Here is a 27196-nt window from a genome sequence, read left to right as displayed (position 1 = left end):
AAATATCTTGTTGTTCGTTGCTGGTAAGCAGCATTTCTCAGCTGAGCCTCCTCCCTTTTTTCTTCGATCAAGTCTAGGGTTTCTTCGAGCTGAGTATGATTGGAACTTTGGTCGTAAATCTGAGTTCGAATCGTTGGAATTTCGACCTCAATGGGCAACATTGCCTCGCAGCCGTATGATAGAGAAAATGGGGTATGTCCAGTTGATGTCCGAGCTGTAGTTCTATATCCCCAAAGGACTTGGGGTAATTCCTCAGGCCATCGTCCCTTTGCTTCTTCCAACTTTTTCTTCAAGGAACTCTTGAGAGTTTTATTAACGGCTTCGACCTGACCGTTCGCCTGAGGGTGAGCCACTGACGAAAAGCTCTTGATTATGCCGTTCTTGTTACAAAAGTTGGTAAATAAGTCGCAGTCAAACTGGGTTCCGTTGTCAGACACAATCTTTCTTGGCACTCCATATCGGCATACAATGTTCTTTACCACGAAATCTAGGATCTTCTTTGAAGTTATGGTCGCTAGTGGTTCAGCCTCTGTCCATTTTGTGAAGTAATCAACCGCGACCACAGCATACTTTACTCCTCCTTTGCCAGTTGGGAGTGAGCCTATGAGGTCGATGCCCCATACCGCAAAAGGCCATGGGGACGTCAACATGGTTAGTTCGGAAGGTGGAGCTCGGGGTATCGTGGCGAATCTCTGGCACTTGTCGCACTTTTTCACGAACTCGAAAGAATCCGCTTTAATGGTTGGCCAGAAATATCCTTGGCGTATAATCTTCTTGGATAGGTTGTGCCCCCCGGTATGATCTCCGCAGAACCCTTCATGAATTTCTTCAATAATCTTCTTTGCCTCGGGGGGAGTCACGCATCTGAGCAATGGCATGGAATACCCTCTTCTGTATAGTCTTCCATCCAGGATGGTGTAACGAGGAAGTTGATACATTAGTTTCCGAGCCTGACTTCGATCTTTTGGAAGAATTCCATTTTTGAGGTATTCAACGATCGGGCTCATCCAGGTCGGTTCTGTCTCGATCATGCACACATCTTCCTTGTCTGGCTCAGTAATGCTGGGTGCTGACAAGTGCCCTACGGGCACAACATTCAGCTCCTCATTTTCGGCGGAGGTGGCGAGGCGAGCTAAGGCATCTGCGTTTGAGTTTTGTTCTCGGGGAACCTGTTCGATTGTATAAAACTCAAAAAACTCCAATGCGCACTTTGCCTTCTCCAGATAAGCTGCCATTTTTGTGCCACGAGCCTGGTACTCTCCCAAGATTTGATTAACTACGAGCTGAGAGTCGCTGTAGCAATGTATAGCTCTGGCCTTGAGTTCCTTTGCTATTCGTAGTCCCGCCAGTAAAGCCTCGTACTCAGCTTCATTATTAGATGCTTTAAAGTCGAACCTTAATGCAGAGTGAAATTTGCTCCCTGCAGGAGTGATCAAAATAACTCCTGCCCCCGCTCCATTTTCATTTGACGACCCGTCGATGTAAAGTTTCCACAACTCGTGGGCCGTGGTTATTACCTCGTCATCAGCGATGCCGGTGCACTCCACTATGAAATCCGCCAACGCTTGTGCCTTGATGGTCGTCCTCGGATGGTAGGTGATCTTGAATTGTCTGAGTTAAACAGCCCACTTTAGGAGTCGACCAGACGCCTCTGGTTTAGACAAGACTTGCCTTAGTGGTTGATCTGTTAATACATGGATAGGATGTGCCTGGAAGTAAGGGCGGAGCTTTCGAGATGAGTGGATCAGACTGAGGGCGAGCTTCTCCATCAGTGGATACCTTGACTCTGCCCCCAGTAATCTTTTACTGATATAGTAGACGGGTTTCTGTATTCTCTCTTCCTCTCGGACGAGCACCGCGCTTATCGCGTGTTTGGTAGTTGAGAGGTACAGGAACAGTACTTCTCCCGTCTCAGGCTTTGATAGGATGGGCGGTTCGGCTAGGTGCTTTTTGAGCTCCTGAAAGGCTAGCTCGCACTCATCTGTCCATTCGAACTTCTTACTTCCTTTCAATAAGTTGAAGAATGGGAGACCGCGGTCTGTTGACTTCGAGATGAACCTGCTCAGAGCTGCCATCCTGCCAGTCAGGCTTTGAACATCTTTATGCTTCCTAGGCGAAGGCATATCGATGAGGGCCTTTATCTTGTCGGGATTAGCCTCGATCCCACGAGAATTGACAATGAAACCCAGAAATTTTCCTGAAGACACCCCAAAAGTGCACTTCTGAGGATTCAACTTCATGTTGTACTTTCTGAGCACGCCAAAGCACTCTTCGAGGTCATCAACATGGTTCTTGTTAAGTTGGGACTTTACAAGCATGTCGTCAACATAAACTTCCATGTTGTTCCCTATTTGCTCTGAGAACATCATGTTTACGAGCCGCTGGTACGTGGCTCCGGCATTCTTGAGTCCGAATGGCATGACATTGTAGCAGTAGAGCCCTTTATCTGTAATGAAGCTCGTATGCTCTTGGTCGGGGGCATGGATGGGAATCTGGTTATATCCAGAATAGGCATCCATGAACGACATCAGACCATGCCCCGCCGTGGCATCCACGAGCTGATCAATTCTCGGCAGGGGAAAACAGTCTTTCGGGCAGGCCTTGTTGAGGTCCGAGTACTCAATGCACGTCCTCCATGTCCCATTGGGTTTCGGGACCAACACTGGATTGGCCACCCAATCAGGGTAAAAAGCGTCCCTTATAAAATTATTTGCTTTCAGCCTGTCCACCTCCTCCTTTAGTGCTTTCTTTCTGTCTTCATCCAGCTGCCTTCGCTTTTGCTGCTTCAGGGGAAAGCTTTTGTCTATATTCAATGTGTGGCTCGCTACATTAGGGCTTATTCCCACCATGTCAGAGTGGGACCACGCGAAGACATCCTGGTTTTTCTTCAGAAAGAAAATTAATTGCTATTTTGATTCGTCTTGGAGGTGTTTCCCGACCTTCACCTTTTTTGAGGGATCAGATTCATCGAGCTGAACCTCTTCGAGCTCCTCCAAAGGTTGGAGGTCAACCTTCTCTTCAATCCTTGGATCGATCTCCTCATCAATTTCTAAAACTGTCCCATCTTTATTCTGTATGACAACAAGTGCTTGCGCGCTTGTTTGTTTCTTTCCCCTTAAGGAAATGCTGTAGCACTCCCATCCTGCCAATTGATCTCCTTTCAATGTTCCGACCCCGCTTGGAGTTGGGAACTTAAGGGCTAGATGCCTTACAGATGAAACTGCCCCCAGCCCGACCAGGGCGGGTCTCCCGAGCAATACATTGTAGGCAGATGGTAACTCTACTACCACGAACTCCATCATCTTGGTCACCGAGACTGGATAGTCTCCCAAGGTCACAGGGAGTTCAATGGACCCCATACAGGCGGTTCCTTCTCCAGAAAAGCCGTACAAAGTGGTTGCACAAGCCTTCAGGTCGCGAAGGGAGAGTCCCATTTTTTCTAGGGTTGCTTTATAAAGAATGTTAACTGAGCTCCCATTATCTATGAGAACTCGGCGCACTCTTTTGTTGGCAAGCTGTAGGGTGATCACGAGTGGATCATGATGAGGGAACTGGACATGGGAGGCATCCTCCTCGGTGAAGGTTATAGGCTGAGTCTCAACCCTTTGGATTTTTGGTGCCCTTGGTTCAGGTTCATATGGAGACCCGTCCCCTGTCTTCAGCTCATTCACATATCGTTTTTGAGCATTTCTGCCCCCTCCTGCGAGATGAGGACCTCCCGAGATGGTTATTACGTCCTCTCCATCTATCGGCGGAGGCCTGTCCTCATCCCGAGATCGGGAGTTATTATTCTTTGCTGCCGGAAGCGCGGCTACTCTCTGGCTAGCAGTAGCCTGTCCAGTATTCTGGTTTTTGACGTACTGCCGGAAATAACCTCTCGAGATCAATCCTTCGATCTCGTCCTTCAGCTGTCGGCACTCATCAGTTGTGTGGCCGGTGTCCCTATGAAATCGACAATACTTGCTGGAGTCCCTCTTGGACTTTTGATTCCTCATAGGGTCCGGACGCCTGAAGGGGACCTGGTTTTCATTAGCCAGGTATATGTTTTCCCGAGACTCGTTGAGCTCGGTATGCACTTTATATACGGAGAAATACCTTTCTCCTTTTTTCTTCTTTCCTCCATCAGCCTCGGGATTATTTCCCTCGCTCTTTTTCCTCTTGGAAGGATTCTCCGAGGTAGGCTGTGTAACTACTGGGTCAACCGAGGTTGAGGCGGAGTTAATGTTTATCGTTGTAGTTTCGGTCTGCGAGGTCTCCTTGAGTGTTGACCTCGCTTCCTCTACATTGACAAATTTCTGCGCCCGTCTGTTAAACTCGGTTATCGACCTCACCGGTTTCCCTTGCATGTCATCCCAAAGGGCACTCCCGGGCAAAACACCAACTCGAATGGCCATCAAATGCCCACTGTCATCCACGTCTCGAGCTCGGGCGACCTCTAGATTAAATCTTGTCAGGTAACTCTTTAGTGTTTCGCCCGGTTGTTGTCGGACGTTAGTCAAAGTGGATGCTTCGGGTCTGACTCCCACCATAGCTCGGAACTGCTTCTTGAAGTCTCTAGACAATTGATCCCACGAAGTTATAGAATGTCTCTTGTACTTCTCGAACCAACTCTTGGCAGGCCCGGCCAATGATGTCGGAAACAACATACATCTGAGCTCGTAACCCACGTTACTAGCTCTCATGATAGTGTTGAATGTACTCAGATGGCTGCATGGGTCGGTTTTTCCTTCAAACGCTGGGACGTGAGGAATCCGGAACCCTTGGGGGAACTGAGTGTTAGAAATATTGGGAGCAAACGGCTCGAGCTCCTCATCAGAGTCCTCATATCGACCGTTTCCTCGCTCATTCTTCAAAAGCCTAAAGGCTTTTTCGAGCTGATCGATCCTTTCTTGTACTGGGTCCTTAGGCAGTGTTTGGAATTGATAGTCATTAATCGCGATCCCAGGCTCGCATCTTCGTGAGGGATCTCTACGCCCATTCAGATGATTCCTAAGATCCGGGTTTGTCTAATCTCCCTTTCCCCTGCTCTGATTCAGGTGATTGCGCAGGTCGGGATGGCTCTTGTGATTTCCAGTATTTTTACGATCCCGGTCGTGTTTACTGACAGACCTAGTTTCTCCGGACTCATCACTAGTGAAACTCATCGATCGGTCATTTCATGGTGGATCCTTTCTACGTCGCCTTGTCCCTGCAGTGCGAGATCGGGACGTCTGACTTCTCTCGGATGGCGCGCCTTTCCGCCCCTGGAACGTCTCCCTGTTTTCTTGTCTTTCCCCTGTACGCCCTTGATCCTGATCTCGATCAGGTTGAGCATTCCTGCGGGGAGGTGAAGGATATCTTATGGGAGACGGAGGAAACCGTATAGGTGACGGTGGTTGTCGTCCTTGCCTCGGCCTGGAGGGTCCAGAATTTGCCCGAGATGGGCCAGTTGCGTTTGGTGCACTACCAGGAACCTGAGTCCGAGCCTCGGTAGGAGCTCGGTTGTTCTCAGTCCCTGCAGGCACTCCCACAGGTGGATTAGGCGGGACCCGAGCTCGGGTACTCCTCTGAGGCCTAGAAAGAGCAGATGGCTCTGTTGGTGCTGGAGGTTGTGCTGGCCTCCTTGTGGCAGCATTTTTTCGTGGACATCCACGGGGCCTCCGGGGAGGAATGTGCACGTCCCTTGGAGGAGGGACTTGGTCTTCGCGCGGAAGCGGGGGCTGAGCCACCTGCGCCTCCGCGGCTATCCTAGTCAACTCCTCGTTACGTTTGTTGGCATCTGCCAGCAGCTGTTTCAGCTGCCGATTCTCCAATTCTACAATAGGAACATAACGCTCAAGGTTATAATACATGTCCTCATCCCTTGGTTGTGGAGGCGGTCCCTGGGAATCGGAGGACCCACTCCTTTCTTCAGCGTCCGGGTTCTCCATCAGTTGTTTTCCAGGACGCCTTGGGTAATTTTCTTCAGGAGTGTTCTGATTGTTTGCAGCCATGAATTTCTCTGGGATGGATGCTTGAGGCTCTCAATGAAAGCACCAAACTGTTGACGTCGTTTTTCGTCAGCAGATAAAAGAAGAGAGCACGTAAACAATTAAAGACAATGGCTAAAATAAGCAAACGAATCAGACACACGGTTTTTACGTGGTTCAGCAGTTAAATCTGCCTAGTCCACGAGTCTCTGTTATTAATCTCAAGATTATCTCTGAACAATTCTTTAGCATGAATTCTCCAGAGTTTTCTCTCAAGGATCAGAATTTCGGTCTTTTACAATGGTGCATGACTTCTCTATTTATAGAGAAGGATGCAGAATACTATCCCACATATTTTGGGTAGTTACTCTTTTGTGAATAAAAATAAATGGCCTTAAATGCCCATAATCAGATATAAAAGGAAACGTTCCCCAAAGATCAGGAAACGCATAACTGACTAAATAATATCCCACGATTTTTGAGGATTTACATCAATAAATGAGGATTATATCCCATATCTACAATACTTGTAGATATTCAAGGTAATCACAGCGTATCTCCAAGACTTCAGCATCTAAGGTTTCACGTCATTGTGCGAGCCACTGACATTTCCCGAGCTGACATTGCTTTCGAGATAGCATATCGAGCTCGAGATTCCTGCTCCGAAGTTGTTCCTGAAGATGAGGGGCTCACAGAGCTATCCTTTGAGATCGAGATCATTTCGAGGTCACCATATTCGAGGTCTGTATCATACTTTGCAGGCTCCGATTTACAATCGTAGAGCATACCCTAACCCTCACGAGACCATTTAATGCGAACTCAGCTTTCGAGGTCATATTTGCTATGGCTCGAAATCTGGGTATAACAGACGGTCTGATAGATGAACTCCAAATCCTTCATAAGAAATATCCAGAACTTGACCTAGAAGATTGGAGGACATTTGTTAGCCACTGTTTATCTCCTGAGTTTGTGGTACTATTATGTATATCTATTATGTATATGATTTATTAGTTTTGAAATACTAATAATTGCTTAAAAACTTATTGTTACTTATTTTATGTAGGCTTTGCGGGAAGCACAACGTGAAAGAGCTCTCAAATATACTTCGAGGCATCGTACATCTCGTAGAGGGCTTGCCAATGTTAGAGAGGACTTGGTAAGTAATTCACATCACTATTTTACAACTGTCAACCTGTTATGAAGAATATTGTACTCACCAGTTTTAATTAATTGTTGTATGTTGTAGAAAAATGAACTAGATGTGGCAGATGTAGAATGGTACCAAGTTTGGATAAGAGCACGAGAAAAGAAGAAGGTTCTTGTCACAGATTTGGACAAACAAATTGAAGCAAGAATTGTAAGTGGTTTCAAGCAAGTATTTTAAAGTAATGTAGGAATGATAAAGTTCTTATAAGTCACTAATATAAGTGACCAGTGGTTTGTTTCACAGAATGAGCTCAGAGAAAAAGTTAGTAGTGGAGAAATCATTGAAAAGGGTCGGAATGATATATTAACGCAAGCTTTAGGGACACCTGAGCACCCAGGGCGTGTTAGAGCACTTGGGTATGATATTATTTTTTATTTGTTGCATTTAACTTCATTCTATAATATTTTAGTTTTTAAATAAATTTGGTTGATTATTGTAGGTCGTTTGCGAAGATTTCGTCCATCTTTGGAAGAAAACCAAAAATAGCAACAGAAATGGCTGATGTTGTTTGTTGACTGTGTTTTTAGCCAACGACGTACGTGAGAATGTCAAATACGACAAATCTTCAAGAGAATTTAAATAACACAGACAGTTCAAACAAGAAAAGTAAATAACACACAAGATTTTTATAGTGGTTTAGCCCCGATCAGTCGGTAATAGCCCAATCCACTTAGAGTTGTGATTATAGATCTGTACTCAAGATCAGATGGACTGAGCCAACTGAGTTTCTTCAGTACAGATTGCAAAAATACAAGAATCCTTTCAAATACCAGCACTTTTTCTCTCTAGAATACTCAGACCAAAATTTTCTCTCTCTAGAAAGAAGAAGCAGAAAACTTTCTCTCATCCCATAAGCCCTCTATTTATAGGCTTAGGGTCATACATCTGATATCCCCTAGAATCGGGATATTTTATTATATTTATTACATTTAAATTACAAAAAACATTCAAAATGTAACAAAACCCCCCATTTGTGGGAATGAGAGATTCCCGCGGATCTTGTTGAAGCTGTTTCTGGGAATCTTGACTTAGTCCTCCTCTAGCTAGTTGATCCACCTCACCTCCACTCTGGTCGATCATACACATGCTGGTCGGACATACACTTGCTGGTAGAACATGCAAGTGTTGGACCTACACTTCTCTCCTCTAACATGACACTCTCCTCTAGCATGCCATTTCTTTATTTGGACAACCATGCACTGGTTGGACATATGCATAAAGACCAAATTCTTGGGCTCTCCTCGGACCACATCCTTGGGGTCTCCTAGGACCACTCTCTTGGGGTCTCCTAGGACCACTCTCTTGGGTTCTCCTCGGACCAAAGTCCCTTGGGCTCTCCTCAGACCACATCCTTGGGATCTCCTAGGATGCACTCTCCTTAGTTCTCCTAGGATGCACTCTCCTTAGCTCTCCTAGGACCACCCCCTTGGGGTCTCCTCGAACCACACCCTTGGGATCTCCTAGGATGCATTCTCCTTAGCTCTCCTAGGACCACCCCCTTGGGGTCTCCTCGGACCACACCCTTGGGATCTCCTAGGATGCACTCTCCTTAGCTCTCCTAGGACCACCCCCTTGGGGTCTCCTCAGACCACACCCTTGGGATCTCCTAAGATGCACTTGGCTTGGTTATGACATCTTTCAAGCAGTCCAAACTCTTCACCAGTCTACCGGGTCACTTTATCACAATTCTGTGGAGTCAACGTATTTATTGACTATTAATCTGTCTTTTACTGACCATGTACTGCCACTTGTCACCTTTATTGCCACGTCATTGATCTCCAATTTTTGGGGATAACATTGTTAGTAAGAAAGATGCAGAAATTGCGAGGCTTAGAGCAGAACTTAAAGCTTTAGAGGAGGAAAAAGTTAAACAAGCAGGTGGGATAGATGATATGGATGAACACGACAATGATGACGAGCAGAACGCGAAGAATATCACACACCGAACATGCAGGATGACCACCGTACATGCAGGATGTGTTACTTTGTCTAGATAATATTCATAATGTGGTGGCAGAGGGTGTTATGATTGATGGGGTGGGTCCACTGACTATTCATGGTGTTCAACTGACAGACGAATACGCGAGAGTGCGAGTCACCAAAATGTTACAAGAGGATGCTGAAATCCCATGATTTGTTGGGGAGATACGCTATGTTCGAGATACTTATGATGTATTCATTCCTTGGCCAAAAGAATTAGTTATGACTGATTAGGTATAAACGAATTCTTTAATTTGTTACCTAATAAAATATTTGTTGGTCCATTATTTTAATATTATTTTTACTTGATGTTGCGTAGGGTCCTCTAAAAAGGAAACCTCCTATGTCAAAAAGCCCATCCAAGGATAAGACGAACCGTAATTCTTTGACTAGCCCACATCTGTTATTAGCTGGGTCTCACGTCAATCCAGAAAACACTTTGACCGAAGGCCAACCATTTGCCGATCACATCATGAATCGCATCCATGTTCGCCTTCAGTTTATGGTGAGAGAATTTTGCAGAGTTAAGGGAATGAACACAGTCGTCTCAATTCCAGTGGACCCATCATTCACGAATCGCGGGTCAATCTTTTGTAGAGTCCAAGAACTTTACTTAGCTAATTGTTTAGTAGTATTATAGTATGTTTAGTGTTATCATTGTTACTTTGGATTTTTGGTTCAGACCGGGAGTTATTTGGACACTCATAGTAGTACTTATAGATTTTCTAAGTTTAACCTATAGTTTAAGAATATTAAGTATAACCTAAGGTTTGATTAATGTGTCTGATATTAAGGAATATATTATTATATTATAAGGTTTAGACATCAACCAATAGGATTTTAAGCACATGTTTTGAATGGTAATTAAGGATTTAGTATTTTTGAGGATTAAATTAAATAAGGGTAAAAGTTTGAATGTATAGGGTCAGTCAGCAGCTTTGAGCACGTTGAGGGCTTAGTCAAGGCTGTTTACTCCATTCAAACTCAGCTAAAAATGTGTAAATTCGTGTTTAAATATTCAGCGTATGCCGATATATCGCAGCTATAGGGGGCGATATGTCGCAGCACGTAGATACGGAAAACACGAATCGATGCACGGTCGCCTCGGGAACAAAGGTCCAGGCGATATATCGCCTATAGGGGGCGATATATCGCCTCCACCAGCATGAATTCAAATACATTTGAATTATTTTCCCTTCAGCCATTCAAACTCCTTCAACAGTCCAGCATCTTCTGAACGAGTCTTCAGCCTCTGCTGAACGATTATTCAAATGATTTTCACCTAAAAAGCCATTATTTTTATTCAAGTAAAATCAAGATATTTTCATTCCCAAACTCTATAAATAGGACCTAGTACCCAGCCATTATTCACCATTTGCTCTAAGTTCAGAGGCTGCTAGTGTTAAGTGAGTGAGAGAGTGTAAACACTTGGTTTGGGGAAAAACTATAAGCTTAAACATCATAAGCTTATCAAACACTTGGGAAGTAAGTGAGTGCTATAGTATTTCGGTGGATGTTAGATTGATCTTGCAATCTTTGAGGTAAACCCAAAACTCTAGTCCTTTCTGTATTCTATGTTATTTCTTTTCTCAAAACCTTCTACTCAGTCCCCTAACCTTATTCTTATTTTTGGTTAGGGAATCCAAGTTCTTAAGCACTTAAGTGGTGGTAAGCATATATTTCGTTTAATGGTTTAGTCTTCCTATTCTCTTTCATTTCATCTCCTTTCTTTAGACTCACCCTTGTTCATTGTGGTTTTAGGAGTGTTCCAAAAGTCCTAACTCAGTCCATTTTATCCCGGTAACTTTGGTAAGGAAAATAGGCTAGAATTAATATGTTATGTGCTTATGTTATCTATATGTTTATGTTATTAAAAGTGTTATGATATGTATATGTGTATGTAGGCTTGGGCATATGACCCATATGACTAACAAGACCCCAAATGGGTTATGGGCATATGACCTACTTAGCTAGTAGGACCCCATTAACCCCATGGGCATATGCTTGTTTAGTCTATGGGACCCCAAGTAATAATGGCCATTATAATAAGTGTATGTTATATGTATTATGTTAAGTCTTTATGTTTTCTTATGAAATTGTGTATATGACTATGTGTTAGGTTTTTCCTTGCTGGGCATTAGGCTCACTCCTTTCTGTTTATGTGCAGGAAAATAAGCTTAGAGGCGGTAAGATTCGTGATGCTTGGGAGGATGTGTATCGATGATGAATGGAGTCAAGGGGCCGAGCGTTATCGATTCGAGGATGTAGTCTCCTTTTATGTTTTTTTATGGTTTTACATGTATTTTCCGCATTATTATGTAATGTCTTTTATTTTAAATCTTATTTTGTTTTGAAGACAATGGGATCCCAAAATCCTTCTTAGTATTCTGTTTCTTTGTAAATAACTCTTATTTTCAAGTTACTCAATAAATTATGGTATTTTCGTAAAATGTAAGTTTTTATGTATAGTTTCGATAATGGTCCAATTAGTCTAGATTAGTGGGTCATTACAGTTGGTATCAGAGAAAACGGTTCCTTCGCATGAAGTTCTCCTCGATACACATGCTCAAAGCTCCGAATCGGACCGCCAAGTAAGTGTTTAAGTTACAAGTTACAAGTTACTTTGTCTATGTGTATAGCTAACAACTTTAGTGTTTATGTTTCAGTTAAAAATGAATGGAGCTTTAACCTACCAAGATATCCGAGCCATTAAGGCCTTAAAAAGAATAAGGGAGCCAAGAAACACCGTAGGAGCCTTAGAAAGGATTACAGGAAGGTTGCTTTTGTTTCACCAAGCAATAGGTGGCCTTCAAGAGGCTAAACAAATAATGCTAAGATCAACAGAACAATATGTATTAGTGATTAGGTTGTTTAAAGATTTCCATCCTGTAATAGCAGCCTTAGAAGAAATATGGGAAGAAATGAATGATGAGGATGAATCACCATTAGCAATGAGATACTATTTCCTCTTAGTTAGGTTCACCGCAAAATTTGAATTTCAATTCACCAAGGAGCAAAAGAATAGGATTCTCACAAACCTTCCTAGAGGGCATTTTGATGCTCATGATAATGATGACTATGAGGCTATAGATGATGATATGTTAGATGACGGATCGGATGTAGAAGATCCCGATTTTTAGATTAGTAGTTTTTATTTGTTTTATTTACTTTTATGTTGTGATTGTAATAAGTGAAATTGTTTTCCAAATGAATAAACATGCTATTTGAATATCATGTGTGAGTTTGAAATTTTTTTTTCACAATCATAATAAATACTAAATAAAATGAATAATGACTGAGTTCGGTGAGGGTGGATACGAATCAATAAACCTGGTTTCCTTGTTGAGAGTTAGGGGGCCTTAGTAGTGGGAACGATTTTACTGATCCCAGCCCTCCCTCAATATGGTTAACTTTGGAACAAAGATAAGTTTCGAGCCTGAGAATTAAGTCATATAGGATGATTAGAAACACACTTAGAAAATAAATATGACTTGTTTTTCTAAGTATAGAAACCCACTCTAATAATAAATAAAGACCTATATAATTTTTCATAAAAAGTCATAATAAATAGGTCCGAGATATGTTTGTTTTAGAATAAGTTTTTGCCTTAGAGCCTATTAGGAAAAAGTTCTAACATGTTTCTTTTAACTGTTAGAACTCTGCTACGATGTCTCTCCGAAGATCTGCTCGCACCAACGGGAACGCTTCCAACGATGTTCCAGCGACCAATGCGGTCCCTACCGTTCGCCGAAGGAGAGTACGTGTTACTGCTCGCCGCAACGCACCGGCACAGCCAGCTGACAACACTGCAGAGATTGCCAGACTACGACAGCAAGTCGAGGAACTTCTGCAGCAACAACGCCAACAGGCTCAATCTCAGCCTCAGCCTCCGCCACAGCCGCAGCCGCAGCCACAGCCAATGGCCCCAGCACCCCAACAAGTTGGTCCGTATGGGGGATGGCCTATGACAAACTACGCTCCTTATCCTGTTCAGCACATGGAGCCAGTGTACGAGAGGTTCCGCAAGCAGCACGCTCCGAACTTCGAAGGGACTACGGACCCCTTTGAAGCAGAAGAATGGCTAAGGAATGTGGAGCCGATCCTAGCCCACATGAACCTTAGTAATGCAGACCGCATATCCTGCGTCTCATCTTTGCTCAAGAAAGATGCCAGGATATGGTGGGACTTGGTCCAGCAATCCCACGATGCTGCCACCATGACGTGGACCCGATTTGTGGAGCTCTTCCACAAGAAGTACTACAATTCAGCAGTGCTTGCTACGAGAGTTGAGGAGTTCACCAATCTGAAGCAAGGGAATTTAACAGTGGCGGAATATGCTCGTCAGTTCGATCGCTTAGCGAAGTTCGCAGCAGAGTTGGTTCCAACCGACTATCTAAGGGTGAACAAGTTTGTTAGAGGACTTCGCCCGAAGATCGAGATGGGGGTTAAACTAGCAAACCCGGGAAACACTTCATATGCCGACGTTCTTGAGACGGCAATTGAAGTAGAAAGGTTGCAAGCCAACGTGAGCAAAGAAGAAGCCAGCAAGCCGGAACCTAGGCAGCAGAGCCAACCTCAGGCCAGTCGGAACAACAATCAGTCCAGCAACAGTCAGTCCAACAATAACGGTAACGGACAGAAGAGAAGGCATCCTGACAACAAGCAAGCCGACAACAATAAAAGGGCACGACCAAATAATGGGGGAAATAGGTCGGGCTATGTGGAATACCCGCCATGTGCCAAATGTCAGAAGAAGCACCCCGGAGAATGCCGTGCCAACACCAAGGAGTGTTTCAACTGTGGTCAAGAAGGGCATCGTAAAAGAGACTGTCCTCAGCAAAAGCCGGAAGGAAAGAAGGACGAAAAGATGGTTCCTGCTCGGGTTTTTGCCTTAACCCAAGGAGAGGCGGATGCTAGCAACAAGGTGGTCACAGGTCAGGTTTCCATCCTCAATAAATTATGTCATGTATTATTTGATTCGGGAGCCACCCATTCGTATATTTCGTTAGGAATGATAGATAAACTAGACAAACCTAGTGAAAGATTTAGAACTAGGTTTGCAACCGAGTTGCCTTCGGGCAAAGTAGTTCTATCATCACGAATTGTACGAGGCGTACCAATCAAGATTGAGGACAAGGAACTAGAAGGAGACCTGATAGAGCTGGTGATCAAAGACTTCGACGTCATACTAGGCATGGATTGGCTAGCACGGCATGGCGCAACGATCGACTGCAGACGCAAGAAGGTGACATTCGATACTCCTGACGGCCAGAAACTGTGCTTCATGGGACAAGCTTCAGGACTACGCACACTGTTAGTATCATCTCTCAAAGCTCAGAGAATGATGGAGAAAGGATGTCAAGCATTCTTAGCCAACATCACGAATGTGGAGAAGGAGACATCACTCAAAGTTGGAGATGTTCGAGTCATACAAGAATTTCCAGAAGTATTTCCCGATGACTTGCCAGGATTGCCACCAACTAGAGAAATAGACTTCACGATAGAATTAGTACCGGGCACCGAGCCTATCTCTAAGGCACCATACCGGATGGCACCTACGGAACTCAAGGAGTTAAAGACGCAGCTACAAGAACTCCTAGACTTGGGTTTCATTAGGCCAAGCCATTCACCATGGGGAGCTCCGGTACTATTCGTGAAGAAGAAGGACGGAAGTATGCGCATGTGCATAGACTACCGTGAGCTGAATAAAGTAACAATTAAGAACAAATACCCGCTACCTCGGATTGATGATTTGTTTGATCAACTCCGAGGCGCGACTGTATTCTCTAAGATCGATTTACGGTCCGGGTATCATCAGCTCAAGGTAAAGGGGGAAGATATTCCTAAGACAGCCTTTAGGACTCGTTATGGACATTACGAGTTCTTGGTTATGTCTTTTGGTCTTACTAAAGCGCCAGCCGCGTTTATGGACTTAATGAATAGGGTCTTCAAGGACTACTTGGATAAATCCGTCGTTGTGTTCATCGACGACATTTTAATTTACTCCAAGGATGAAGTGGAGCACGAGGAACACTTGAGGATAATTTTGACGCGATTGAAGGAGCACCAACTCTACGCGAAGTTCAAGAAATGCGAGTTTTGGCTCTCACAAGTGGCGTTCCTCGGGCACATCATATCGAAAGACGGAGTTACAGTAGATCCATCGAAGGTAGAGGCCGTGAAAGATTGGCCTAGACCAAAGAACGCGTCGGAAGTAAGAAGCTTCTTAGGGCTAGCAGGTTACTATAGAAAGTCTGTAGAGGGCTTTTCTAAAATAGCCACTCCACTCACCAACCTGACCCGGAAGCAACAAAAGTTTAACTGGAATGATAAGTGTGAGGAAAGCTTCCAGTTGCTTAAGGATAAGCTTTGCTCAACACCAGTACTTAGTGTCCCAACACCCAACGACAAGTTCGTTGTCTACTGTGATGCGTCAAAGTTAGGATTGGGATGCGTACTGATGCAAAATGACAAGGTGATAGCCTACGCGTCACGTCAGTTAAAGGAGTATGAACAACGCTATCCAACTCACGATATGGAGTTGGCAGCGGTGGTCTTTGCGTTAAAAATCTGGCGCCATTATCTGTACGGAGAACGGTGCGAGATTTATACGGACCACAAAAGTTTAAAATACTTCTTTACTCAGAAGGAGCTTAACATGAGGCAGCGCCGGTGGTTGGAATTAGTAAAGGATTACGACTGCGAAATCCTATACCACCCGGGGAAGGCAAACGTAGTTGCCGATGCACTTAGCCGAAAAAGTTATGGGAACTTAGCAGCCTTATCCGGAATAGAAAAGCCACTACAGCAGGAGCTTATCAGTGCCGGAATAGAAGTGGTTGTAGGCAAGTTGGCTAACTTGTCTATCCAATCGAATATGCTAGAAGACATACGTAATGGTCAGAGACATGATGATTCACTAGCAACGCACATGGATGCAGTCAGAGAAGGCAAGACTACAGATTTCTCAATATCCAGTCAAGGTTTATTGAGATATAAGGATCGGGTATGCGTGCCAGACGATCAAAGTATTAAGAAGACGATCCTAGAAGAAGCGCACAACACCCCATACTCGGTTCATCCAGGGTCTACCAAGATGACTCATGACATCAAGGCAGTCTATTGGTGGCCAGGGATGAAGAAGGACATAGCGGAATATGTATCTAAGTGTCTGGTATGCCAGCAAGTGAAGGCGGAGCATCAGCGGCCTGCAGGATTATTGCAACCGCTTAGCATACCGGAGTGGAAGTGGGACGATATAGCCATGGACTTCGTGACGGGTCTGCCAAAGACAAATAAGCAGCATGATTCTGCTTGGATAATCATAGATAGACTAACCAAGTCGGCTCATTTTCTGCCTGTTAAGACTTCTTATACGGCAGACCAATATGCAGACATCTACATCCAAGAGATTGTACGATTGCATGGAATCCCCAAGACGATAGTATCAGATAGAGGATCAGTGTTTACGTCAAGATTTTGGAGAAGCTTACAGCAAGCCATGGGTACTAAGTTAAGTCTTAGTACAGCTTTCCATCCTCAGACAGACGGGCAGTCAGAGCGTACGATTCAGATTTTAGAGGATATGCTACGCGCATGTGTACTTGACTTCGGAGGATCGTGGAACAAGTACTTACCGCTGATCGATTTCTCGTACAACAATAGCTACCAGTCGACGATCGAGATGGCACCTTATGAGTTGCTATATGGAAGAAGGTGCCGATCACCGTTGCACTGGGACGAGGTAGGAGAAAGGCAGCTTCTAGGGCCCGAAGCTGTTAGGCAAGCTCAAGAAGCAGTAACGCTTATTAGACAGCGTATGCTTGCTGCTCAAAGCCGACAGAAAAGCTATGCAGATACCAAGAGACGTGATGTGGAGTTCCAAGTTGGAGATCAAGTCTTCCTGAAGATATCTCCTATGAAGGGTGTCAAGCGGTTCGGGAAGAAAGGCAAGCTCAGTCCCCGATTCTTAGGTCCTTTTGAGATATTGGACAAAGTGGGACCAGTTGCGTATAGACTAGCCCTACCGCCAGCACTAGCCGATAGTCACAACGTCTTCCACATCTCGATGTTACGCAAGTATGTGTCAGACCCATCTCACGTCCTCAAGTACGATACCATAGCACTCCAGAAAGACTTAAGTTACGAGGAACGACCGGTTAGCATCCTAGATAGGGGGATGAAGCAGTTACGGTCCAAGAGCTTTCCTATAGTTAAAGTCCTATGGAGCAATAGTTCTGAACGCGAGGCAACGTGGGAGTTGGAAGAGGACATGCAGAGCCGGTATCCGGAGTTATTTGGTAAGTAAATTTCGAGGACGAAATTCTTTTTAGTAGGGGAGAATTGTAGAGTCCAAGAACTTTACTTAGCTAATTGTTTAGTAGTATTATAGTATGTTTAGTGTTATCATTGTTACTTTGGATTTTTGGTTCAGACCGGGAGTTATTTGGACACTCATAGTAGTACTTATAGATTTTCTAAGTTTAACCTATAGTTTAAGAATATTAAGTATAACCTAAGGTTTGATTAATGTGTCTGATATTAAGGAATATATTATTATATTATAAGGTTTAGACATCAACCAATAGGATTTTAAGCACATGTTTTGAATGGTAATTAAGGATTTAGTATTTTTGAGGATTAAATTAAATAAGGGTAAAAGTTTGAATGTATAGGGTCAGTCAGCAGCTTTGAGCACGTTGAGGGCTTAGTCAAGGCTGTTTACTCCATTCAAACTCAGCTAAAAATGTGTAAATTCGTGTTTAAATATTCAGCGTATGCCGATATATCGCAGCTATAGGGGGCGATATGTCGCAGCACGTAGATACGGAAAACACGAATCGATGCACGGTCGCCTCGGGAACAAAGGTCCAGGCGATATATCGCCTATAGGGGGCGATATATCGCCTCCACCAGCATGAATTCAAATACATTTGAATTATTTTCCCTTCAGCCATTCAAACTCCTTCAACAGTCCAGCATCTTCTGAACGAGTCTTCAGCCTCTGCTGAACGATTATTCAAATGATTTTCACCTAAAAAGCCATTATTTTTATTCAAGTAAAATCAAGATATTTTCATTCCCAAACTCTATAAATAGGACCTAGTACCCAGCCATTATTCACCATTTGCTCTAAGTTCAGAGGCTGCTAGTGTTAAGTGAGTGAGAGAGTGTAAACACTTGGTTTGGGGAAAAACTATAAGCTTAAACATCATAAGCTTATCAAACACTTGGGAAGTAAGTGAGTGCTATAGTATTTCGGTGGATGTTAGATTGATCTTGCAATCTTTGAGGTAAACCCAAAACTCTAGTCCTTTCTGTATTCTATGTTATTTCTTTTCTCAAAACCTTCTACTCAGTCCCCTAACCTTATTCTTATTTTTGGTTAGGGAATCCAAGTTCTTAAGCACTTAAGTGGTGGTAAGCATATATTTCGTTTAATGGTTTAGTCTTCCTATTCTCTTTCATTTCATCTCCTTTCTTTAGACTCACCCTTGTTCATTGTGGTTTTAGGAGTGTTCCAAAAGTCCTAACTCAGTCCATTTTATCCCGGTAACTTTGGTAAGGAAAATAGGCTAGAATTAATATGTTATGTGCTTATGTTATCTATATGTTTATGTTATTAAAAGTGTTATGATATGTATATGTGTATGTAGGCTTGGGCATATGACCCATATGACTAACAAGACCCCAAATGGGTTATGGGCATATGACCTACTTAGCTAGTAGGACCCCATTAACCCCATGGGCATATGCTTGTTTAGTCTATGGGACCCCAAGTAATAATGGCCATTATAATAAGTGTATGTTATATGTATTATGTTAAGTCTTTATGTTTTCTTATGAAATTGTGTATATGACTATGTGTTAGGTTTTTCCTTGCTGGGCATTAGGCTCACTCCTTTCTGTTTATGTGCAGGAAAATAAGCTTAGAGGCGGTAAGATTCGTGATGCTTGGGAGGATGTGTATCGATGATGAATGGAGTCAAGGGGCCGAGCGTTATCGATTCGAGGATGTAGTCTCCTTTTATGTTTTTTTATGGTTTTACATGTATTTTCCGCATTATTATGTAATGTCTTTTATTTTAAATCTTATTTTGTTTTGAAGACAATGGGATCCCAAAATCCTTCTTAGTATTCTGTTTCTTTGTAAATAACTCTTATTTTCAAGTTACTCAATAAATTATGGTATTTTCGTAAAATGTAAGTTTTTATGTATAGTTTCGATAATGGTCCAATTAGTCTAGATTAGTGGGTCATTACATCTTTATAACTTCAGAGGATGTGGAATAAGTTACTACTTTGCATATGATTGGAGGCACAACAATGATATTCGGATTAAGGTATCCCTTTACCTAATTCTTTAGAATGATATGAAATTTAGAATCAGTTATGAGTAATGCTCTGTGATCTGTTGCAAATTTTCATAGTAAATTGAATGTTTACAGGTTTGGGTAGTCCTATTTATAGGGGAAACTCTGCCGAAATTTTTCAAAAATATTTAATACTTGAGAAAATTTTACAGATGCATTTGGAAGTCCCTATTTCCAAATCAGCGTGTTTTTTACAAGTTTTTTGACATTGAATGTCTTAGCATTAATAATGTTAACGATGTAGAATGATCAACCATTGACTTAGCAAATTGGTTGATGACCATGGATAGAGTTGGTCAACTATAATTTATACCTTAGAACATACGGTAAGAAATAGTGTAAACTTTTCTTATTTGATTATTCATATATTAAAAATTTAATTATTTTACTTAACACGCTTCTTATTTTAGGGAACATTGGATGTTGGTGATTGCTATGCCAAAAGGAAAAATCGTGTTCTTGGATCCACTGAAAGCACACAAATGTCCTGAAGAAATTGATTCAATGATAATGAGGTAAGTTTTAAATTTTTTAAAATATTTCTTAATATGCAACAACTATTACATGTTACTACATTTTAATAACTTTTGTTAACTTTCTTTTTAAATAGTGCATATTATAAGGCTTCTTCCAATGAATTACTCGGCAATCCTACAAAGATATTCAATGTTTCATGTCCAAGACAACCATAAAATCATGAATGTGGCTTTTATGTGTTGAAGTACATTAGAGATCTTGTTCGGGCATCAAATGCAATAAAAACCTTAAAAGAAAAAGTAAGTTCATTTTTTATAACTTATTTTTGTATCAATAATCTATAAAATTAATTTATATTTATTAATTTTACAGTTTGATGGGAAGAAGCAATATTGTGATATTGCAGACCTCTTGCCAATCCAACACGAATGGTTAGGTCAATTGATGACATACATTTATCAGTAAGTCTATTTTGTTTATAAGTTCGTTTATTTGTAAGTTTAGTTTTTTGTAAATGTATTAATGTTAAGGCTAACTATCTTACTTAAGTACTTGTGTTTTATATGCTTTTGTATGACATTTTTAATTAATGAAAGTTATCATATTTTCATTCAAAAAAAATTCTTAACCAATTCCAATTGTAAAAATATATATAACTGTAAATTCATATAATTAGACCGTTGAAAAAGAATTAGGCCAAAATATATATATATATATATATATTAATTAGACCATTGAAATGAAGTTAGGCCAATATATATATATAAATAGAATTCAGCCATTTAAAAATAATCAGAAATATATATTAAAAAAAAGCGGGGTACTTTCTACTTTGGTTTTTAGGTAAAAACCGAAGTGGAAAGTGCCCTTTTACTTCGGTTTTTACCTAAAAACCGAAGTAGAAAGTGCCCAGGGTGGATGCGTGCACCACTTTTTACTTCGGTTATTATGTAAAAACCGAAGTAGAAAGTAGGGATTCTACTTCGGTTTTTAACTACTTTTTACTTCGCTCTTAACTACTACGGTTGCGAATTTTAGCGAAAACCGAAGTAAATAAGCTTAAAAACCGAAGTAAAAGCCCATTTTCCTTGTTGTGGCATGTCATTAGAATACTTTATGGACGAGCATTGTGCCAATATATGTTTTCTGTCTTTTGGTTCAACAATTCCCCATTCTCTCGACGGTAATCTGATTTTATTCGATGACATGTCTTAATTAGGCATGCATTTTATATCTTCAACAAAAATTGAGCGTTATATGTTTATGGCTCGAACGAATCTTAAGAGAAACAAGTAACAATCTGAAATCTCTATTGAGAAGATACACTTACAATATTGTAGTATTGTATACAAGAAAGAACGATATAAAACAAAAATATTACTAAATTATATTTGTCTTAGTTTTTTAAATTTAAATATTAATTAATTAACTATTATAAATTTTAATTAATATGTCTCATATTTTAAAATCTTATACGATCTCTAAAGGAACTTATCAATTGTAAAATTCAATTAAGAGAAAGTGTCTCAAAGGCTTGCAAAAAGTTGTTGAGCCTAGAGACTTAGATTGTATTTATAGAAGGAGTGTACATTCTGTTAAGCTTTTACAAGATCAAGAATAGTAAAAATGACAACAAGTTGTTACAACAATTAGTTGGCAAACTAACTAACTGGAACAGTGTATTAACTCATCATCCCTCCTCAAGCGAAAGGGTGTAGAACACACTTTAAGCTTGGAGTTTAAGTACACAAATCGATTTACTTCGGTTTTCGCTAAAATTTGCAACCGCAGTAGTTCGGAGCGAAATAAAAAGTAGTTAAAAACCGAAGTAAAAAATAAGCTTTCTACTTCGGTTATTATGTAAAAATCGAAGTAGAAAGTGGGGATTTTACTTTGGTTTTTACATAATAACCGAAGTAGAAAGTGGGGTACGCTTCCTTGCAGGACACTTTCTACTTCGGTTATTATGTAAAAACAAAAGTAGAAAGTGGAGTTTCTACTTCGGTTTTTACATAATAACCAAAGTAGAAAGCCCCCACCCCCATTTTTTTAATAATTATTTCTAATTATTTTTAAATGACCCAATTCTATTTATATATATTTTTTTTTGCTCTAATTTTTTTTAAAGAGTCTAATTATATGAATTTATAGTTATATATATTTTTTCAATTGGAATTGGTTTATTTTCATTTAATTTATAACAGAAATAAAAATCACAAAATTTATACACTTAGAATTAAAATACTTATAAAATTAAATATTTATACATTCACATAATTGTTAAGTTGAATAACCTAATCATTCATATATACATTCACATAATTGTAATTAAGTAAAATAGCCTAAACATTTATATATACATTCACATAAAACTAAATGTATGTATAAACAAAATAGTCTTACTAATAAATTTAAGTCATCAATCGGCTTAACTACTCTTGTTGGATTGGCAAGATGTCCTGCCAACCCTTGGCGACAATTTGACTACTAGTAACTTTGTCATTTAGTTCATTCTACGAAACAAACCAATGATAGATTAAATTAGTAACTTGTAACAACACTTAAAAAATATTCCTACTTTGCTTTAAAACACTTACAACTCTTTCTTCAATTTTGTTGTCCAAACTATCTTCGACAAGAGTCTTCTTCATTTCCCGTGCTCTTATCCAAATTTCATATCCATCTACATCTTCCACTCCTAGTTTTTTTTTCTAGGACATCAAACATAATTGAAGTTTAATTATTAAATTTTCCTAAGTCTAACAAAATTTCAGCAGCATAACAACTGCATTTTAACATCTCCAAAATTTTAAAATCCTGTAAATAACACACAAAATATCTTGACATAGTGTGCGAATTGAAAAAGGAAAACAATTAATAAAATCTATAAAATATTGGCAGAGTTTCTTTTGTTTTTGTAGTATATACCAATTTTATAGTTATATATAAATTCAACACAAACAAACACAAAATCAACATACATAATTCCATCCTTATATCACCGCCAACAAACAATTTCCCAGAATCTACTTCACTAAAGTAAAACATTCATGATTTAACTCTAATTTTATAAATAAATATTGCAATAGTAATAAACAAAATTTAAAGATCACTCACCTCCAATATTACTCTTGAAGTCACCCAAAATCAATATCAAATTGGCAACTAAATCAACAACCCTACTAAAAAGCTTAAACAAAAAAAATAAAAATCAATTACATAATTAATTAAACAAGTTACATAATCATCAAACAACATATCAAGCTAGCTAGTTATAGAAAATAAAAAACAAATGTCACTAATAATCCAAACATTTCAAGTTCTAACATTGGCAACAACATTACCTATTGAAGCTATGTTTAGAAATTTAAATACCAAGTCACAACAATTATTAAATTTTACTAATATATATATAATTAATAATATTATATAAAATAACAAAATAAATAAAAAAATATATAACACAAATATACTAAAATATAAGTATTAAATTGGGAATAATATAAAAAAAATTAACACAAACAAAGTTTTAAGGTAACAAACCTTCTTTGATGCTCAAAATTTCCTCTAAATCAATATTATCAACTCTAAAACCTATACATAATAAACACATTATATCTATAAGAAAAAAATATGAAAATAATATAAAAAATAAAAAAATTCATACAAACAAAGATTTAGTGATTAATACCTTTTTGAAGCTCAAGAACTTATTTTAATGTAAGAAAACCAGTCAAAGTCCAATAACAATACCAATTTTCGAACCCTAAAAATACCCACACCCAAAGTCTTTATTTTCTCCCTCAAAAATAAAAATGGAACTAATATTTCTGTTTTTAAGTAAGAAAAATGTTTTCAAATGGTAAAAAAAACATAAAATAAAGGGTATATTTAGTGAAACCCTCGTGGGAGTACGACAACAATGGAGGTTTTCTGGGTTTGGCGTTTGAGATTTTCTACTTCGGTTTTTGTATAGGAACCGAAGTAGAAAGTACCATTTCTACTTTGGTTTTTATATAAGAACCGAAGTAGAAAGTATCCTTTCTACTTCAATTTTTATATAAGAACTGAAGTAAAAGCCTTCAGGGCCGCGTTTGGTTTGCTCCACTTTTCCCTTCGGTTTTTTCATAAAAATCGAAGTGAAAAGCCCCAATATAGTGTGCAAACCAAAGATGGCCCTTGTCCATTTTCTATTTTAACTTTGTTTTTTTTAAGAAACCGAAGTAATAGCCTTTTTTTTATGTACTACCATTCCCAAAAGCGAAGTAAAAACCCATTGAAAGGCTTTTACTTCAGCTTTTTTATATTCTATGTGTAAAAAACGAAGTAATAAAAGCCTATATTTCTAGTAGTGGTGGCTTAGTCAAAATGTCAACAACTTGATCTATAAAAGGGACATAACGAACTTCAAGTTGCTTAGCCAGGAACTGATCTCGAAAAAAATTGAGGTCTATTTCAATATGCTTAGACCTATTTTCAGATTTTCGCCCAAGAACCTTGCATATCCACCTGTGGATCTTCAGTGATTTGGGCAACTAGCCCAATTCGCATCAAAGTAGGCTTGAAGAGTAAGTTGTGGAGTAGGTCGTTGAAGCAACCCCTCATGTATTGACCCTTTTAGATACCTCAATAGCCTTTTGCAAGCTTCCCAATGTAAAGTAGTAGGTGCATGAATAAACAGACTTCATTTATTCATAATGACTGCAACATCAGGTCTAGTCAAAGTGAGGTATTAGAGAGCACCTAAAGACTTCTATAAAGGGTATAATCAGCAAATTGATCATCAGCTGTTAAAGTCAATTTATGAGCTGAACTAGTAGGATTTGAGCTCGGCTTAGCCCCTTCCATATGTATTTTAGTGAGTAAATCAGTAACATATTTGAACTGGGAAAGATACATACTAGATGATGTTCAAGATATCTCAACCCCAAGAAAATACTATAAAGGTCCTAAAGTTTTCACAAAAAATTCTTTGTTGAGATCATAAATAAGCTGAGAGAGAAGCTTTGGATTCAGACCAGTTATCAAAATGTCATCCACGTAGACAATAAGAATGATTAGTGTCTCATCTGAACCATGAATAAACAAGGAATTGACTGACCTTGAGGCAGTGAAACCTTTACTGTATAAGGTCTGTTTGAGCTTGTCATTCCAGACACGTGGAGCCTGTTTCAAACCATATAAAGCTTTTGTAAGTTTACACACATGATTAGGCTTGGATTCACCCTCAAAATCTGGAGGCTAATGCATGAATATTATTTCTTCTAATGTGCCATTTAAGAGGCATCCAGTTGAGTGACTTGCCAGCTGAGTGAGACAACCAATACAACTGTAACTGTGGCTGGCTTAACTACTGGAGTAAAGGTCTCAGTATAATCGATGCCAAGATTTTGAAAATATCCTTTAGCAACCAGCTGAGACTTATACTTTTCCAAAGTACCATCGGGCATAATTATTACTCAATATACCCACTTGTTTCCAACAAGATGCATGTGTGGCTCATAAGGGACCAAAGTCCATGTACCATTTTTGATAAGTGCATCATATTCACTATGCATAGAGTCTAACCATTGGGAATCAGCTAGTGATTTCTTTATTGAGGTTGGTTCTTTTGGTAAAAGAGACTCGGGTAAAGGGTAATTTGTGGCTGAATAGGCTTTAGGTTTGCGAATACAATCATTGGCTCTTGTGGTCATATGGTGAGCATTAGTGGGAGCTAGATGTAAAGGGTTTGTTGTGGAAGTGATTTGTGGAACTGGTGGGATGGTGTACATGGTGTTTGGCAGCTAGTTTGATTGAGAAGTTTCGTGTATAGATGTTGAGGAGGTTGGGTTGGCAGCAGATAAAGGGTTAAAGGAGGGAATATTTTGTGGATCTGGTTGGTCATTTGGTTGGTTAGAAGAAGGTGTAGCAGAGGTTGTAACTAGTGTTGGTAATGGAACCTCACTTGGAGATATAGAGGGAGCACTAGAAGCTAAGAAAACTAATGCAGTAGTGAATGTAGCAGAGGAAAAAACTGAGTTTTCAGAAATCGGAAGCTGAATATCATCAGTTTTGACAAAAGTTAGAAATAATTATTCATTAAAAATGACATTGCGAGCTATGTACACCTTGCCCGAGCTGTGTTCACAAAGATAGCCTTATGTTGAGGTGAGTAGCCAACAAAGATACCCTGATCAGTTATATAGTCCAACTTATGTTTGTTGTATGGTCGTAGATGTGGATAACAAGGACATCCAAATTTCTTGAAAAGCTCATGCTGAGGTGGCCAATGAAATAATCACTCATAAGGAGATTCATCATGAAGAATAGGTGTGGGAAGCCTATTAATAACAAACACAACATGTTGAAAAGCAAGCCACCAATAAGAGAAATCAAGGACAGATTTAGCAAGCAATGTAAGTCCATCTTTATTGTAACGCCCTGTATAACCAAGACCATTACACTCTGTGTTTAAAATAGTGCGAGACCTGCTAATAAGGTTGTTTGAACATAAATGTGTTATCTAAAGACAACTGACATGGTAGGGTTAAAATATTTTGATCGTAAACAGTTAATTTTTTTTATTAAAACAAGTGTTTAATACATGGGATCCCAAAAATAGTATTTACATGGCGGAAAACAACCCTCAAAGTTTGATACAACAAAAGCCAGTCTAACAACAAAACACAGTTTATCATTCTAATTCTTGTAAATTCCCTTGGTCGTGGCGGTCGAGCAGCTGACGATGTACACTCCACCCCAAGATCTCTCCAACTCATGGTTGGTCCAGTTTTCCCCAAGATCCCTAATTTATATACGATGTACACTCCACCCCAAGATCCCTAATTTATTTGGGCACGATGGTATTAAAGCCATCTAGTTTTAATGGTTCGTGAAGACTGGTTGGGCATGTACACTCGCCGCTAAAGACAAGCTCGACTCAGGGTTTGGTAACTATATATAAGTGATTATATGCTTAAATGTTTAAATGAAATGTAAATATTTTATTTACACAATTAATTTGGAGAATGAGATATACTGATAGGGCCTCGCTCTTGACTACTATGTGATAATGATAAGGCGTGCTTATTAGCATTGCTATTGTATGTGAATAATTGTTTAAATGATTGTTTGCATCCTGATTCCATACTGTTGGTTGAGTTTCAATGTAGGACCATGGAAAGAATGTTAACCTGCCATCATCGCTTTACTGTCGAGTTGTTGATTGT

At 40.0% G+C, this 27196-nt stretch overlaps 1 protein-coding gene across 1 annotated transcript in view; it reads right to left on the bottom strand.

Annotated features, from left to right (window-relative positions):
- Positions 1 to 25759, bottom strand: part of LOC133814647 (exopolygalacturonase-like) — a 39141-nt gene extending 13382 nt beyond the window's left edge. The window contains exons 1-2 of the mRNA XM_062247581.1: positions 25458 to 25759; positions 25087 to 25151 (exon numbers count right to left, since the gene is read on the bottom strand). Of these exons, the coding sequence (XP_062103565.1) occupies positions 25087 to 25151; positions 25458 to 25759 (367 nt within the window). The remainder of the gene's footprint in view (positions 1 to 25086; positions 25152 to 25457) is intronic.
- Positions 25760 to 27196: the final 1437 nt, after the last annotated feature.

This window comes from Humulus lupulus, chromosome 2 (assembly GCF_963169125.1).
Source record: "Humulus lupulus chromosome 2, drHumLupu1.1, whole genome shotgun sequence".
Taxonomy (NCBI): Eukaryota; Viridiplantae; Streptophyta; class Magnoliopsida; order Rosales; family Cannabaceae; genus Humulus; species Humulus lupulus.
The sequence above is the reverse complement of the archived record's forward strand: the minus strand, read 5'-3'. Positions and strand labels throughout refer to the sequence as shown.